Raw genomic sequence first — 16,408 nt, 5'->3', positions numbered from 1 at the left:
AAATAAATACACACAGTATTGCTCATAAGGTCTGCTATTTGAGGTCCAGTTATTTAGATGCATACATCTTATTTTATCTCAGCTTTTCAGCTGAGATACACAGATCATACATAAACAATGCAGTAAAAAAATGTCTCATCAAGTATTTAATCATTAGGTATAACAGTTTCCCTTTAGGCCTCTGAAAACACCACCTTCTACCTTGTGAATACCAGTACCTCCTAATTGTCTAAAGGCTTTATTTCTTAAGAGCATGACATTAAAAACTGCTCAACGTTACAGCTGCATGTTTGCTTGCAGCATTCCAATACCTCTCAAGCAGTGAAAACAAATAACCTGCTGCAAAGCTGCTTATTATGGAGAAAAAAATCTCAGTTACATTCCCAGATCATAATCATTAGCTTTCCCAGCTGCAAATAACTACAGGTGCAAAGAGACAATGTTCAGACACTCAAAACAACCTGCTGAAACATGAAACCAAGGAATTGTCTTCAGAGATGTTTATTGTCTGGCATACCTCAGGATAACACCAAACCTTCCATACAGCCAGAACTATACGGTGTACTGAGAAGAGAGCTAATATACAAAAAGAAATCATTTTCAGACCACCATGACAGCAGAACATGAACCCTGTACTGTGCACTTAATACTTGAAGATAACGATTTGTGTGACAAACAAATTAACAAAGTCCCTATTTGTCCTAACAAGGTCCCATACCTGAATTTAAGAATAAAATATCCTTTGTGGGCTGATATTTCCCAAAGGCAGATGACCCCACCTGTTGCTTTGTTTGGTAAATATAGATTTACAAACTGCATTATTAACCAAACCATAAAAATCCTTTAAACCTTTATGCAAAAACAACAAAGGAATCATATCTCGACACTTGGCAGGGTGTTATGATGAAATCATGTCTTTGTTGTTGGGGCGACTTTTTTGGTAGTAATATGATGATTAATATTACTAAGTAATATTCTTTAGTATAAAAGTTTTTTATTATTGTTATAGAGAAACATGATCAGATTTTCCCTGGTTCAGAAAAAAGACGATTAAAATCTGTAATCTTTCCACTTGTACTGTAAGTCATCGGAAAGTTTCTGCTTTGTGTAAGGATGGTATCAAAAAGTAATCTTAAGTGGTGAGAAAGCTGTGCTCAATGTATTTAAGAGACTTAAAAGTAAAAGGAGATGCTTCATATTGCTTGACTAATTTTAAAAACTAAGTTATAAATGCAGACGCTCCCTCGGTGCCACGCCGGGTGTAAATATCTAAATATACATTCGCCCCGGGCAGAGGCCGAAGAGCGCCCGGCTGGGGTGCGCGGGGAAGAGCAGGACAGGAGTGAAAGTGGTCAGGGCGGGATTTAGGAAGGCGTACAGTCTGGGCAGGTATAGATTACACTTTTCTAAAACGTATTTGAAAAATAAAAACGATTACAATCTAATCCTTCCACGTTTGATCCCAAAATCCCAAGAAAAATAAATCTAAACGGGGAGAAAGCTATGCTGAAAGTTTATTAAGATACTTAGAAGACAAAGATACTGTATCAATTTATGTTGCATTAGTCTGATTATGATTAAAAAACACATATAATTAAACACGCGTTTGCGATTTAAATCAAAACACGATTTAAATCAATATAAATGTTTATATTGTAACGCATACTGTCCAGCCTCCATTTCTCTATAAAAATTTACTCTATTACAAATTTACAATTTGTTGATAATAGAAATGTTAGGTTCTCTAAAGCTTTGTGATAGTTGACCCACCCAGGCAGCAAAAGATCAGCTGCACTGGTAAGATGTGACACCGAAGATATGATTAATAACCTTTTAAATCTGAAGGGAGATCTGAAGGGATCCCCCCCCACACACACACACAATAGAAGCAGGAAGCAGAAGCAGGGACCGTTGTCAGAAGGGAAGAAGGTGACTATTCATTGTTATCAAAAATGACTTAGAATCGATCATGTTGTGATATTTTGAAATATAAAAGTCAATTGATTGTCAATAATATTGCCATTCTATTTGTTCGAAGAAATGTTTGTTAAAAGAAAAGTCACAGCACCAGCTGGATTTGAACACACAACCCGTGAGTTAGTAATTGGGCACATAGACCAGTGGGCTACAAGGGAAGTCGCATGAAGAGAGAGGCGAAACAGCCCTACACAGCCCTGTCGCAGTACACGAATATAATCATATCGTTATTAAATTCTTTAGATACGCGATTCCATATTATATTAGCAGAATAGCTTAAAACTACCACTTTTTCACACGCTATTTCACATGTTAGTTAAATACTTCGATGCTTAAAATGTTTAGGGAGAAATGGAATACCGGTGTGTATTTTTCCTTTAAAGTACCGATTCCTGGAATCTGACTGGCCGACACCCTTCTGAAGTGGTTCCATAAAATCTGGTATACAGAAAAGAAAGCGTTGATAAAAAAGCCTGGATTCTCATGTATCTGATACAAGTATCTTTTAATACAGTCTTTGCTGTGCTCTTGAGGATCCTTGTGATATTTTGAGCTCTAGTTGAATGATAAGTGTCACATTTTAAATCATTTTCGTAGTTAGAAATTATGAAACGACCTGTTAAAAGCAAGGGAGTTTTTATGTCCGTTGCAGTAAAAGAAAATGCCTGACAAAGTATGGCTTGGACAGATTCCAAGTGCTTGTACAAATGTGCTAAAGAAGTTATACTTTGAGTATACAGCTTGTCCAAAGTCATTCATTATTAATACTATTAGTAAAATCTTCGGTAAAGGCTTTGGTGCATAAATATTTCTGATAAAGGTAGGTTGTGTACTTTTGTCTAACTGAGCAATCTTGCTTTCATAAAATATACCAACATTTTAATGACTGAAGATTAACATGCTGTAATACACAGTTTAAATTTAAAAGCTCAAATGCTGTACATGAGAGGTTAAGCTTTATTGGCTCCTCCTGGCGGTTTTACAAGGTGACGCCGGATAGTTTCCGGCATGACGTCAAATGACGCACGATTAACCGCGTGATACTGCGTGATACCGCGACACGCCCACCGGGGTATGCCGCAAAATACCCCACCCATTTTGAATGGCTGCATCTGTATGACACTGGTGACCAGAGGAACAGCATCATATCAGAACCAGTATTGAAACTGGTTGAGATGAAAGAGATGAAAAAAGCAGATATTAAATTATATAATTTTTAATCTATGAGCTTCAGAAATTTGATTCTTGGAAACTGTACTGAAATTATTAGTCATCAGAGAGAAATCTGTGTTCCGGTCAGGTTGTAGATTAAAACACCAATAAGAGTCTCACTGTACCTGATCCTGAGACACAGGACTGGTGGAGAAACAGCAGAGTCAAAAAGAGCCACTGTGACTGGTCAAACTCCATCTGTGAAATCAAGAAACACACTTATTATTTACACATTCTCCCTGAAATAAACACACTTATTAGTTTGTCTCTAAAATAAAGAAACACTCTGACAGAGATCAAATGTCTCTGATAGACACAGGCAGCATACTTGACTGAAACACACTGTCACCCTGACTTGTCACTGTTCCATATCGCCATTAACAGAAGCCCCGCTCTTTCATACTTTTTTGCCAAATCTGTATCTTGTTATAACGCGGCTCTACATCGATCCACAGGTGTGTCTGGTCAGAATCATGCAGAATGAAGCACGGGGGACTGGAGAGTGATGGGCATGTCGTTCAGAGAGAGATACCATTACATCACAGGAAGTGAAATAAAACTTTGCAGGAGGAGCTATGAAATTTACTGTCTGCCTGCAATCAGAGCTGATACAATGAGAATACGGCAAAAACTGTGATATTATACACCTTCAGACACACACTAATAATTAATCTGCTGTCTGAATAACTGGACTGTCTGACTGCTTCAGGATGGCTCCTAACCCTGCAGCACACTGTGCTGTTAACAGCAGGATACTTGCAGTCTGGATAACTCTGTCCATACTGGTCTGAGCTCCACTCTGTTGGTCTGAAATAACTATATCAATTTCAGAAGCTTCTTGTTAATTATATATGAAAAAAATATTCATCTCACTTTACATCTGACTCTCTTTTTATCTCAGTCATGACCTATTTTCACTTCCGTTTACTGCCGCAACAGGAAAGAGGGGATTCCGGGTAACTGGGCAGCTGCTGCAGAGCGTGTCCAGATTGTATTTGAATTGGCTTTACTCTGCTCTGCTAGCCACTTACAGATGGTATGTGTATTGCTGCACTTTAGCTGCCGTTGCATCATCCAGGTGTTGCTACACACTGGTGGTGGTGGAGGGGATCCCCATTATATGTAAAGCACTTTGAGTGGAGTGTCCATAGAAATGCTATATAAGGGTAAGGAACCATTATTATAATAATAAGGTAAGATAAGATCACTTTATTGGCCATATACAATTTTTTGCATGAGGAATTTATCTCTTTGCCTACCCCAACTCCCTCTCCATGAGAGGCACAGACAGGGAGAGAGAAGTTTGGGGTCAGAGCCCAGCCATTATTCAGCACCCCTGGAGCATTTGGGGTTAAGAGCCTCACTCAGGGGCCCAACAGAGTAGCAATCTACTCTGCTAGCCATGGGATTTGAACCACCAACCTTCCAGCCACATCTGCAGATCCTGAGCCCCAGTGCCACTCTGACATTTATTATTGTTATACACTATGAGTTAATACAAGTCTCTTATCAGCTGATCTAACACCCAGGTGTATCTCATATTCTTCCTTCTGTAATTTCTAGTCACCTCTCTCAGTTCATTAACTCTCCATCAGTTCACCTGATTCTCTCCCGTCACTCTGCAGCATGTGAACACACGCTCACAGGTTCCAGATCAGGATGTAGAAGTGACCACACACCCAGTCTGCACCAGTCAGAGGCCTGAGCTGTCAAGGCACACGTGTGTTTCTGCGAGAGGAGAGTCCTTCAGGCAGTGTGAGGACTGTGAGGACATGCAGGAACACAGATCTACAGGCCTGTGGCTGTGTGATGTGTACAGTCTACCTGCTCTCTGCCTTTTTCTTCCATCACTGAACTACATCTCTCTGTCCCTCCTGGCCTCCTTTAACCTCTTAAACTTAGTTGACATGATCTAGATGCATGTTCAGTCAGCAGTATTTACAGTATGTATGGCATCACATTGAACACAATTATGTACATGGTTGTGTCTTTAGTCAATGAGAGGTATTTTTAGAGCTGAGAGCAGAATTTAACAAGGTCTGGGCAGCCCTGTAGTTTCTCTCCAGCACATCCAAAGCATCTAGAAGAGTACCTGCTGTAACAACGGAGGTGTTGAAGGGTTTGAGAGAATAATAGTATATGAAAAGTAAAGAAATGTCAGGACACTGCTGTCCTGTGAGCACTGAGGGACACACTGTCTGTGTCACTGCTGCAAATGTTCACAATGGAAAGAGAAGCTCTGTGTTTCGTTCATGTAGATTTAAGAGCAATTTAAAACCCATTAAAACATATGAATATATAAGTAGACAAGAACATCAGGAAGGTTGGAAACTAGAAGTGTTTTCAAGAACGAATTGATCTGAGGATTTCATCCAGCAATTTCTTCAATGCAGCCAGAGTATCACCTTTAATGGAAGGCTAGGAAGCCCGTTCCATACTGCCACAACTCTGGCGATGAAATGACTGCTGTATGATAAACAATTAAGGAATCCAGGTAATATTGTCCCATACCAGCTCGTCTAATACTCCTGGGGTGTCAATTTAAAATCACAGCAGGCCTGTACCTCTGACTTCACCCCTCTGTTTGCTTTCACTCTGATCAGTGTCAGCCACTGAACTGTGACCAGCCAATCATTCCGCTCTGAACTGGCTAAATGCATCTGCCACTCATGTCTCTTCTGCTCTCTGATTAGCCTGAGAGTCTGTCAATCATCCGGACTCTTGGGAACTCAACTCTTGCTCTGGAAAACTTTGGTTAGGTGAATCTGTCTTTTACCACACAGTACAAAACCTCCAGGAAAACCCCTGACAGGAAGGTGTGGAGTGAAACTGGCACCATGTGTTACTGACAAGAGCCCAGCCCAGCTCCCTGAGAGAGTGAACAGCACTCAAGAGTAACATTCAAGAACAACATTTTAATATTATCAAAAAATTAATGTTTAATGTTAAAATAACTGAGATCACATGACATAAGAACTTTGTTATTTTTCATAAAATAATTAATACTGATACTGTAACTCCAAACATTCTGCTCTGTAATGGATGAATGTATTTGCCTCTCATATGTCTACAATCCCACACTGGCAGGCTGCAGGAACTGAGTCTCTTTAGTCTGAAGGGAGTGTCCCACACTGACAGGCTGATGAAACTTAGTCTCTTTAGACTGAAGGGAGTGTCCCACACTGACAAACTGAAGGAATGGAGTCTCTTTAGACTGAAGGGAGTGTCCCACACTGACAGGCTGGAGGAGCTGAGTCTCTTTAGTCTGAAGGGAGCGTCCCACACTGACAGGCTGAAGGAATGGAGTCTCTTTAGTCTGAAGGGAGTGTCCCACACTGACAGGCTTAATGGAAATAAAACTCTCAGCTACAAGTCAAAAGCAGGTCCTGCAATTAGAGGTCACCATCCGTGACCTTTACCAACTCCAAGGGCGGCACACAGTAAATATACAAACACATTGGCTGAAGGCTCTGCTCGTCTTTGTGTGATTAATTCCAGTTCATTGCAAAATACACCTATTGTATCAATTCCTTAAACCGCTCTGATGTGAAAGACGCGGTGTTGTCCGACACAATCGTTTCCGGTACCGTGTGTCGCAGATAATTGACGTCATACCACTGTCATGGCCTTTGAAGATGTGGATGATGTTATAACAACTTCTAGGCACTTTGAATAGGCATCCACTATGGCCAACAGCATCTTGCCCATCAGTGGACTTGCAAAGTCCAGGTGTCAGCGTGACCAGGAATGCGGAGGTGTCTTTAGTGATGCACGGTGTATCTGCTGACAATTTGCACAACCCCTTACCACTTGCTCTACTTCAGTGTTCAGACCAGGCCACCACACATAACGTCTTGCATTGTGCACTGTCTCTGGATGTGCCTCATATGGAGAACTCTAAGAACTCCATCTCTTGCCAACTCAAGAATCACCACACAGCAACCCCACAAAACACAGTTCTTGAGGCTGGTAGGCCTGTTTCAGGTCCAGATTGGTGAACAGCAGGTCTGTGAGTCTGGGGTCACTGTGCAGGTGAAGCACGAAGCCCTGGACGTACCCTGCTGGCCCACACGCTGCAGGGCAGAGCCAGGCAGCAGGCTGGGCTCACTGGCCTGGAGAGAGAGACACAGCAGGCTGGACTGCTCGCAGTAAGAGCTCACACCCGGACAGTGAAATCCTCTGCACCATGTGGAGCTGTGACACCCCTCTGTCACAACACAGCTGGAGGAGATCCTGGAGCCAAATAACTCCCAACGATTAAACAGCTGGATGGGCCAGCTGGCCTCCTCTTGTTTGTCACCATCATGCTCTGATCTTCTCATGCTGTGTGAGTGAATTAGTATTTTATTGTTTTGATTATTGGGAACACAAACAACTGGATTGACTCCACATAAGCATCTATTAAAATCCAAGTTTATTAAAAAAACTTATTTCTGTCAGTCCTAAATGATGCCGTAAGACACCTCCCCCACAACACCAGACCTTCTTTTAAACAAAAACTACCAAAGCCGTTTTATTAACTACAGCTCTAAACCACATCCTCTAATAACCCTGCAGATCCAAGAAGTGTCACTCAGAGATAAGTTTCGTTTTACTTGAAACAGCCTCACTGCAGCTCCGTCTCTACTGCTCCTCTCTGTGCAGTTTTTACTTGTCAGAAAAATGGCAGAAGGCAGTATTTCAGTTTCTCAGGACCAGTTCAGGTGCTCAGTGTGTCTGGATTTGCTGAAGGATCCAGTGACTCTGCTCTGTGGACACAGTTACTGTATGGGCTGTATTAAGAACTGCTGGGATCAGAACTATCAGACTGGGATCTACAGCTGCCCCCAGTGCAGACAGACCTTCACCCCAAGACCTGATCTTCACAGAAACACCATCCTGGCTGAAGTGGTGGAGAAACTGAAGGAGACAGGGCTCAGTGGCCCTCCTCCTGCTCACAGTCCTGCTGGCCCTGGAGATGTGCTGTGTGATGTCTGCACTGGGAGACAGAGGGGAGCTGTGAAATCCTGTCTGGTGTGTCTGGCCTCTTACTGTCAGACTCACCTCCAGCCTCACTATGAATCTCCTGCGTTCAAGAGACACAAGCTGGTTGAGGCCACAGGACAACTGCAGGAGAAGATCTGCTCCACTCATGACAAACTGCTGGAGGTCTATTGCCGTACTGACCAGAAGTGTGTTTGTTATGCTTGTGTAATGGATGAACACAGAGGCCATGATACTGTCTCAGCTGCAGCAGGAAGGACAGAGAAACAGGTGAGGACTTTAAGTCTGTATTTAGTGTCTAGTGCAAGATGTAAAACAGATATTTAGGATATTTGGTGCTCTAACTGATCACCGCACTGTATTTACTGTATCTGTAATGCTGGATCTCCACTGCTGAGTCCTGCTCATGAACTCAGCTGTGATCCACACTGTTGTGTCTCTGAAGTGTCTCCTGTTCTTCTGTCTGTTGTTCATTATCTCCTCCTCCTCTCCTTCACTGTTTCCCTCTTTACTGTCCTCATGTAGCACCAGTGAACCTGTACAACTGCACACAGCACACTGAACACCTCTAGAACAGACTGCACCCTCATTAAGGCACAACACCCTCAACACCTCTAGAACAGACTGCATCCTCATTAACGCATAGCACACTCAACACCTTTAGAACAGACTGCACCCACATTAATGCACAGCACACTCAGCACCTCTAGAACAGACTGCACCCTCATTAATGCACAGCACACTCAACACCTCTAGAACAGACTGCACCCTCATTAAGGCACAACACCCTCAACACCTCTAGAACAGACTGCATCCTCATTAACGCATAGCACACTCAACACCTTTAGAACAGACTGCAACCTCATTAATGCACAGCACACTCAACACCTCTAGAACAGACTGCACCCTCATTAATGCACAGCACACTCAAAACCTCTAGAACAGAGTGCATCCTCATTAATGCACAGCATACTCAACACCTCTAGAACAGACTGCAACCTCATTAATGCACAGCACACTCAACACCTCTAAAACAGACTGCATCCTCATTAATGCACAGCATACTCAACACCTCTAGAACAGATTGCACCCTCATTAATGCACACCATACTCAACACCTCTAGAACAGACTGCACCCTCATTAATGAAGTCCTGCTTTAATTTCAGCACAATAGTATTATTATTTATAATAATAAACTCTATTTTTATATGATAGATTTAAAATGGCTTCCCAAAGCACTTTACAGAACACAAAAGGTAGAAGGTAGAAGGGGGTTTTGGAAAACAGTATAAAAGCAAAGAAGCAGAAACAGACCCAGTTAAATTAAAGCTCTTAATGAATCAGAAGGTTGTGAGTCTGGATTTGAAAGAGCTCAGGGAAGGTGAGTCTATGATATCCATAGGGATAGAATTCCACAGCTCTGGGCTGCAGCAGGAGAGTGCTGGTCTGGGGGACAGACAGGAGACCAGAATTAGAAGAGTGAAGGTTGTGAGGTGGGGAGTAGGACGATAGTAACTCTGACAGGTACTGAGGTGTCAAGCCAGGCAGAGACTTTTAGGGGAGCATGAGGACATTGAAGACGACATGAAACCTGATAGGAAGCCAGTGCAAGGACTCCTGAACAGGATAAATATGATCACTTGCACTAGACCTGGTCAGAATTCTGGCTGCCAAATTCTGGAGTTTGTAGGACACAGCCTGGAGTTACTTCTGAGGCAGAAGACTGATGTTTTGACAATTTGTTGCATATCTCAAGCCTGGATCAGATATCACCCCCAAGTTGACTGTGACTCCAGTACAGTGTCATCCACAGATAAGGATACTGCATTGGTGTGCCAAGAATCATGACTTCTGTCTTGTCACAGTTTAAATGAAGGAAATTGTGAGTCATCCATGTGTTTATGTCAGAGAAGCAATTAGAGCAGAGACATGTCAGTGTCAGTTTAGTATGGACGTACTGTACTGCAGATTTGAGTATCATCAGAACTCATACATGCTGAAGGGTAGGGGCCCAGTGTCAACCCCTGAGGAAGACCAGACTTAATGAGTCCAATTTCAGAGCTACAATCGCAGAGAGAGACAAAGTGAAAGTGATCAGTGAGGTAAGACTGGAACCATTGAAGAGCAGTGTCAGAAACTCCAAACACAGTGTCAAGACAAGAAAGTGAGAGGTCATGGCTGACAGTGTCAAAAGCAGCACTGAGTTCAGTAAGAATGAGGACAGAAAGAGGATGAGAGTCAGAAGCCATAAGAAGATTGTTAGTGAGGTTGGTTGAAATCAAATTGGAGTTCAAAGAGGATCATTTCACTTAAATCTAACAGCACATTCTAATCTTATTGCAAAAAAAAAAGGATAAGCTGCATATAGGGTGAAAGTTGTTCAGGCTGTCCAGAGCCATGATTCTCTTTCTCACACAGGGGGAACAGCAGCAGCTGTGAAGCCACTGGTACCACATCAGTGCTCAAGGATTCATTTCTTATACTGAGGACTATGGGGCAGAAAGCAGAGAAACAGGATTGAAATAAAGTGCTGGGAAGGGGATCTAATAGGCAGGTGGTGGATCTCAGACACATAAACCAGTGAACTGTGGTATAATACCTTCACCTGCTTTATTAAATACAAGACTCACGCTGGGCTCTGCTGGAGTCAATCTGACACAGAACATGTTTCCTTTTCTCCTCTGAAATGATCTGAATTTTCCCGGAAGCAGACAGGATGTGAGATGTGGTCGGACACATGGTTTGCCTGGTCCAGAACCTCCTCCAGAGGTCAACCACATCAGCCACAGGGTCTCCACTGACTAAAGGGGAAACTAGTAGCAACCAGGCTCATCAGCACTGCTGAAATCCTCTGTTTTGAGATGCAGAGAGCAGTCAGGACACAATATAGAAACTGAATTCTCTAGATTGTGTGTCAGATATAATTTGTGTTTTTACATTTACCTCACATACACATGTGCAGACCCAGGAGTGAGGTGTAAAACTCGAGCAGGAGGTGGAGACTCGTGCTCTGCTGCGCTGCACACGCCGCCAGTGTAGATTAGACACGAAACAGGAGCGTGTCAGACAGGACCAGGAAACACATCTCGTGTGGATAAGACATCAGGGATAAAGAGTGTGAATTTTCCAGGGTGACTCTAAGGGGTGTCTCTGTGATGTGATTCTCTTACAGCAGAAATGTCCTGAGTGTCTCCGTTTCTCCACAGAAGCAGCTGGGGGCGACACAGACACAAACCCAGCAGAGACTCCAGGAGAGAGAGAAGGAGCTGCAGGAGCTGAGACAGGCTGTGGAGTCACTCAGAGTGGGTATTGACCAGAGAAGTGGACACTTTGACACACATTTCCACAGTTGGACACTGGACCCTTTGTAAACATGGCATACATCATAATGTAGTTTGTGTGTTTTCCAGTGTAATAATCTACTGTGTATCTCCTACCTCAGAGCTCTGCACACACAGCTGTACAGGACACTGACAGGATCTTTACTGAGCTGATCCGCTCCATTGAGAGAACACGTTCTGAGGTCACACAGCTGATCAGAGCTCAAGAGAGGGCTGCAGTGAGTCAGGCTGAAGGACTTCTAGAGCGACTGGAGAAGGAGATCGCTGAGCTGAAGAGGAGAGATGCTGAGCTGGACCAGCTCTCACACACAGAGAATCACATCCATTTCCTCCAGGTAACATCACTGCTCTGTGACTCTGCAGTACAGAAGGGTGTCTCTCACACAGAGGTGCTCCTGGCTTCTCCCCAGGAATGTGTTTTGTGTTTGACTGGAAACTCCTCTTTCTCTTCCCTGCTCCAGAATTTCCAGTCTGTCTGTGTCCCTCCTGGAGCTGGAGACTCACCCAGCATCCCTGTCCGTCCACACTTCTCTCCTGAGGCAGTGAGGAGAGCTGTCTCTGGACTGAAAGAGCGACTGGAGGATCTCTGCAAGAAGGAATCAATAAAGATTTCCATTACAGGTTGGAGGAGAAACATACTGATGTCTTTCTAGATAGCTTATAAATTTCCTTTTTTCTCTTGCAGTGACTGTATTTATCAGAGCAGCTTATCAGTCGGTTTCTAGATGAAACATCTTAAAAGCTCTAGTCTCATAAATCTTTATGACAGTAACAGAATTGTTAAATTGGGCTCTACAGTATATAACTTAAGAAGAACATTTTAATAGGGGCTACAGGCTTAGTATAGTAGATCAGTCTGTTACAATAGAAGCCACAGTTTCAGTACAGTAGATTCAGTGTTACAATAGGAGCTACAGTCCCAGTACAGTAGAACAGTCTGTTACAATAGGAGCCACAGTTTCAGTCCAGTAAAACATGTTATTCCTGTTACTCTGTTACTGCAGCCCTGATGAGACATTTATCTGTGTGTCTCCCCAGTGACTGAAGTCTACAGTCTGCTGACTCTAGAGCCCTGGTCCAGAGCAGAGCTTTTACACTTTGAGTCTGTTTTCACAACAGTTCCCCTCTGAAATATACCTGGAGCTCAAACACACAGCAGGAACAGTGATACAGAAACTGATACACACTCTGACACACACATTGATTCACACTCTGATACATGCTGATACACGTCTGAATTCAGAAAGTCAAGCTTGCAGACTGTCACTCTGTGTGGATCAGAGACACACTGTGTCAGAAACACACAGATGGACACAGACAGAAAACCCAGTGGGGGTCATTTTTTAAGAAAATGCACTTTATTACAGCAATGTGTAGCACACAATTCTTACAATGAATACAATTAAATATCTTCATCCTACATGGCTCCATGGCTGAGTATTCAGTCTTTGAATTCAGCACTTTTTTATTCTGCGTCGTCAGGAAAATGGTCTCAGAGAAGATGAACGAGCTGCTGAACTGGGATTTGAAATAAACCAGTTTAACAGACAGGCTGTCCAGTTTCTTACAGTATACAGGTCGTTGTGGTGGGTTGTGAAGTGTTTGAAAGCAAGTGGTCGGGCTGTAGTTTCTCCTGCAGTCCGGTCGGTCCTGTGTTTATTTATAATGTCGTTTAAAAAAATAAAGTTTCATCGCTGTGAAAACAAGTGTTTAATGTTTGTATTTAGAGGATATTGGGGATCACTCCCATGTGTAATACTAGTGAAACAGTGAAGATGTCGTTTCTCTGGAAGGGAAGAGCAGTCATTAGTAATTGACTTGTGTTTCTCTCTCGGTGTGTTTGGGGACAAAGACATTTCACAGTCTGATGGAGTTGAGTTGGACTGTGATCGGCAGGAGCCTGTTGTGATGTTTGTGTTTTATTCCCCAGTTGCTGTGACTCTGGACCCTGATACAGCTCACTGTGAGCTCAGCCTGTCTGAGGATGGGAAGAGAGTGAGACTGGGAGAGGAGGAACAGGATCTCTCTGACAATCCTCACAGATTTGATTACTGGCGCTGTGTCGTGAGCAGGGAGGCCTTCACCTCAGGGAGACACTACTGGGAGGTAGAGGTGAACAACAGCTGGAGAATAGGAGTGACCAGAGAGTCTGCAGATAGGAAAGGGGGGATTAGCTTCTCTCCCCAGCAGGGTTACTGGTGTCTGTACTCTTACCAATCTGGTTTCTCTGCTCTCACTGCCCCTGTGACCCCTCTCCCCCTCAGTCTGCGGCCCAGGAAGCTGGGGGTGTGTGTGGATATTGAGGAGAGGAAGGTCTCCTTTTACACAGTGGAGTCCAGAGCTCATGTCTACACTTTCACTGACATGGTCTTCACTCAGGAGGAGAAGATCTATCCTGTCTTCTGTACTGGGGATTCAGATAAAGACCTTGAGCTGCTGCCTGCTGTCAGTGTGGAGATTAAACCCGTCACGACTCATGAACACAGGCTGACTCTCTCCCAGCTCTCTGTCCCACTGCTCATACTGGGAGACGGGTTTAATGACCGGTAGTGAGATGATCTCGTTAATATAATAGTAATTTTAGATGATGACGATGTTGTGTCCTGTTTAAACATGTTATATCAAATGGGAGAAAATGACATGTACGAGAGAGGGCGAGATAGATATCTCCCTACCAGCCTGCTGTACTCCTGCCTTGTAAATATCTCTGGAAACCCTCCCATGTTTTTTTTTATAATTTTAATAAAATAAACTTTTAAAAATGAAATCCCGTGTGAGTCTCTCCTGTGCGCTGGTGACTGTTAAGCTGCCAGAATGGGGAGGGACCCGCTGACGTCACCACAGCCAGGAGGAATAGGGACTGTGACGCAGACAGGAAGTGGCTCAGAGTGTTTATGGGAGTTGTAGTTTGTAGACAGCGTTGCGTCTGTGAGCAGCTACAGCCAGTCTAATACCCGGCTCCCCTTAGTCAGGGTTACATCAGCATATTCAGTATTGTGTATTTTATGCTCTTATTGGGTTTATTTTTCCTGTGGTGGTTTGTTTAGTGTGAGAGCAGTTCTATTTGATCTCTGTCTCAGGGGAAAGTGCGGAGTGGACGCGCTGTGTCCGTTACTCTTTTTTTCTGCTCTTTTCTTTATTTTAGTTTAGTTCCTAATAAAGTTTGATAATTGGCCAGTGAAAGCTCTGTTTTCCTTCATATGAAAGCCCAATACCCTAAACCGAGCCCAGTTTTTTACATCTATTTGGTGGCAGTTCACAGACAGAAACTTGGGCTCCTTGTCAGTCTTGTCTTCTGTCCTGCCGTTTGGACATTTCATGTGGACGATTCTCTGCTCACAGAGGGACTGTGTCATGAGAGGTAGTTTTGACACACTCCCTTATGCGCTGGTTAGTGTGGTAATTGTGAGACGCTCCCTAGAGCAAGCGAGTTAGAAGATGGCTGAGCTGCTTAATAACTGTTCAAGTAAAAAGTGAAGTTAAACGCTTTCCTAGTGTTATATTCAACCTTGTTTAATCTATATAAACCAGGGTGCCCAATCAGTCGATTGTGGAGTGCTTGCCAGTCAATCGATCGCAATAATGTTTGGCAAAAGATAAATGGGCTATTGAATTAATTACTTTTATTAAATATTATTTAATAATATTTATTTCCAGCAGCCATATCACCCTGCAACTCACAACTGGCAGCCCACTGAAGCTAAAGAGGTGTGAGCTTGGTCAGTACTTTGATGGGAGACCTCCTGGAAAAAACTAAGGCTTCTGCTGGAAAAGGTGTTAGTGGGGCCAGCAGGGGGCGCTCACCCTGTGGTCCATGTGGGTCCCAGTGTAGTGATGGGGACACAATACTGTAAACAGGCGCCGTCCTTTTGATGAGACGTAAAACCGAGGTCCTGACTCTCTGTGGTCATTAAAAATCCCAGGACGTTTCTCGAAAAGAGTAGGGATGTAACCCCGGTGTCCTGGCCAAATTTCCCATTGTCCCTTAACAATCATGGCCTCCTAATAATCCCCATCTATGAATTGGCTTCATCACTCTGCTCTCCTCCCCACTGATAGCTGATGTGTGGGGAGTGTTCTGGCACACTATGGCTGCCGTCACATCATCCAGGTGGATGCTGCACATTGGTGCTGATGGAGGAGAGTCCCCATTACCTGTAAAGTGCTTTGAGTGGAGTGTCCAGAAAAGCGCTATATAAGTGTAAGCAATTATTATTACTTTTTTTGATAGCCTAAAATTTCATTCAGATCAGTCCATGTAATGTCATACACTTTACTGCCCTTGTGTGTGTTTCACCCTTGTCGAAAGGGTTGTAAAAGTCTCTTCCCTGAGTGCTGGCTGACACTGAAGAAAGGCTGCAGGAGCTCTGTAATGAGGAGCTGTGTGTGCGCTACCCAAGATCGCTCTCTGGGTTATTGCTGCACAAACCGCGGTGTGTAAAACACTTAGCTGCAGCAGTGTGGGTGTTTAAATGCTCTTGGCTCGTGAACAGCACCCCCCTATCCCAGTGCATTGCCTGTGTAATAGCGCCACATTCAATAAAACCACGAGAGAAAGAGATTCACAAGGCAAAGCTGTGTCAGTCTTCTGTGTAAAATATCGGTGTGTAAAAATTCGCTCTGAATCTCGAATGTAATTAACACTGTAAACATCCCGTTTGTTTAAAATCAGGTGAGTGTAAATCTGCTGTGTTATTGTCTAGCTCTGTAAGAAGACAAGAAATATATATTTCTGAAACTTGTAGGTTTAATTCAGTGTGATGTGTTTAGTACTGCAGAGATCAATGACAATGTACAATGTATAAAAAAAGGTGAGTGTGAATCTGGTATGTTATTGTCCATCTGTAAAGGGAGACAGGAAACCCTGCTATATTGTAGTTCAGAGTCATTTGTT

The 16,408-nt window shown here is 43.3% G+C and overlaps 2 protein-coding genes across 2 annotated transcripts in view; one reads left to right on the top strand and one right to left on the bottom strand.

Annotated features, from left to right (window-relative positions):
- Positions 1 to 3,660, bottom strand: part of LOC148834014 (butyrophilin subfamily 1 member A1-like) — a 29,387-nt gene extending 25,727 nt beyond the window's left edge. The window contains exons 1-2 of the mRNA XM_088915724.1: positions 3,593 to 3,660; positions 3,315 to 3,387 (exon numbers count right to left, since the gene is read on the bottom strand). Coding sequence (XP_088771850.1) covers positions 3,315 to 3,387 — 73 coding nt within the window. The 5' untranslated portion in view covers positions 3,593 to 3,660. The remainder of the gene's footprint in view (positions 1 to 3,314; positions 3,388 to 3,592) is intronic.
- Positions 3,661 to 7,788: 4,128 nt separating this feature from the next.
- Positions 7,789 to 14,281, top strand: LOC148834013 (E3 ubiquitin-protein ligase TRIM39-like). Its single transcript, XM_088916228.1, has 5 exons — positions 7,789 to 8,442; positions 11,380 to 11,475; positions 11,616 to 11,849; positions 11,976 to 12,135; positions 13,445 to 14,281. The coding sequence occupies exons 1-5, from the start codon at positions 7,852 to 7,854 to the stop codon at positions 14,062 to 14,064; spliced, it is 1,701 nt and encodes a 566-aa protein (XP_088772354.1). The 5' UTR covers positions 7,789 to 7,851; the 3' UTR covers positions 14,065 to 14,281.
- The last annotated feature ends 2,127 nt before the right edge of the window (positions 14,282 to 16,408 follow it).

This window comes from Atractosteus spatula, chromosome 5, assembly GCF_055471065.1.
Source record: "Atractosteus spatula isolate fAtrSpa1 chromosome 5, fAtrSpa1.hap1, whole genome shotgun sequence".
NCBI classification, from domain to species: domain Eukaryota; kingdom Metazoa; phylum Chordata; class Actinopteri; order Semionotiformes; family Lepisosteidae; genus Atractosteus; species Atractosteus spatula.
The sequence above is the reverse complement of the archived record's forward strand: the minus strand, read 5'-3'. Positions and strand labels throughout refer to the sequence as shown.

Bases quoted from the DNA above. Each gene is read 5' to 3' on its own strand.
- LOC148834013 (XM_088916228.1), top strand. From the start codon at position 7,852: ATGGCAGAAGGCAGTATTTCAGTTTCTCAGGACCAGTTCAGGTGCTCA. The intron at 11,850-11,975 runs GTAACATCACTG...TCCCTGCTCCAG, and splicing joins ATCACATCCATTTCCTCCAG to AATTTCCAGTCTGTCTGTGT. The intron at 12,136-13,444 runs GTTGGAGGAGAA...TTTATTCCCCAG, and splicing joins AATAAAGATTTCCATTACAG to TTGCTGTGACTCTGGACCCT.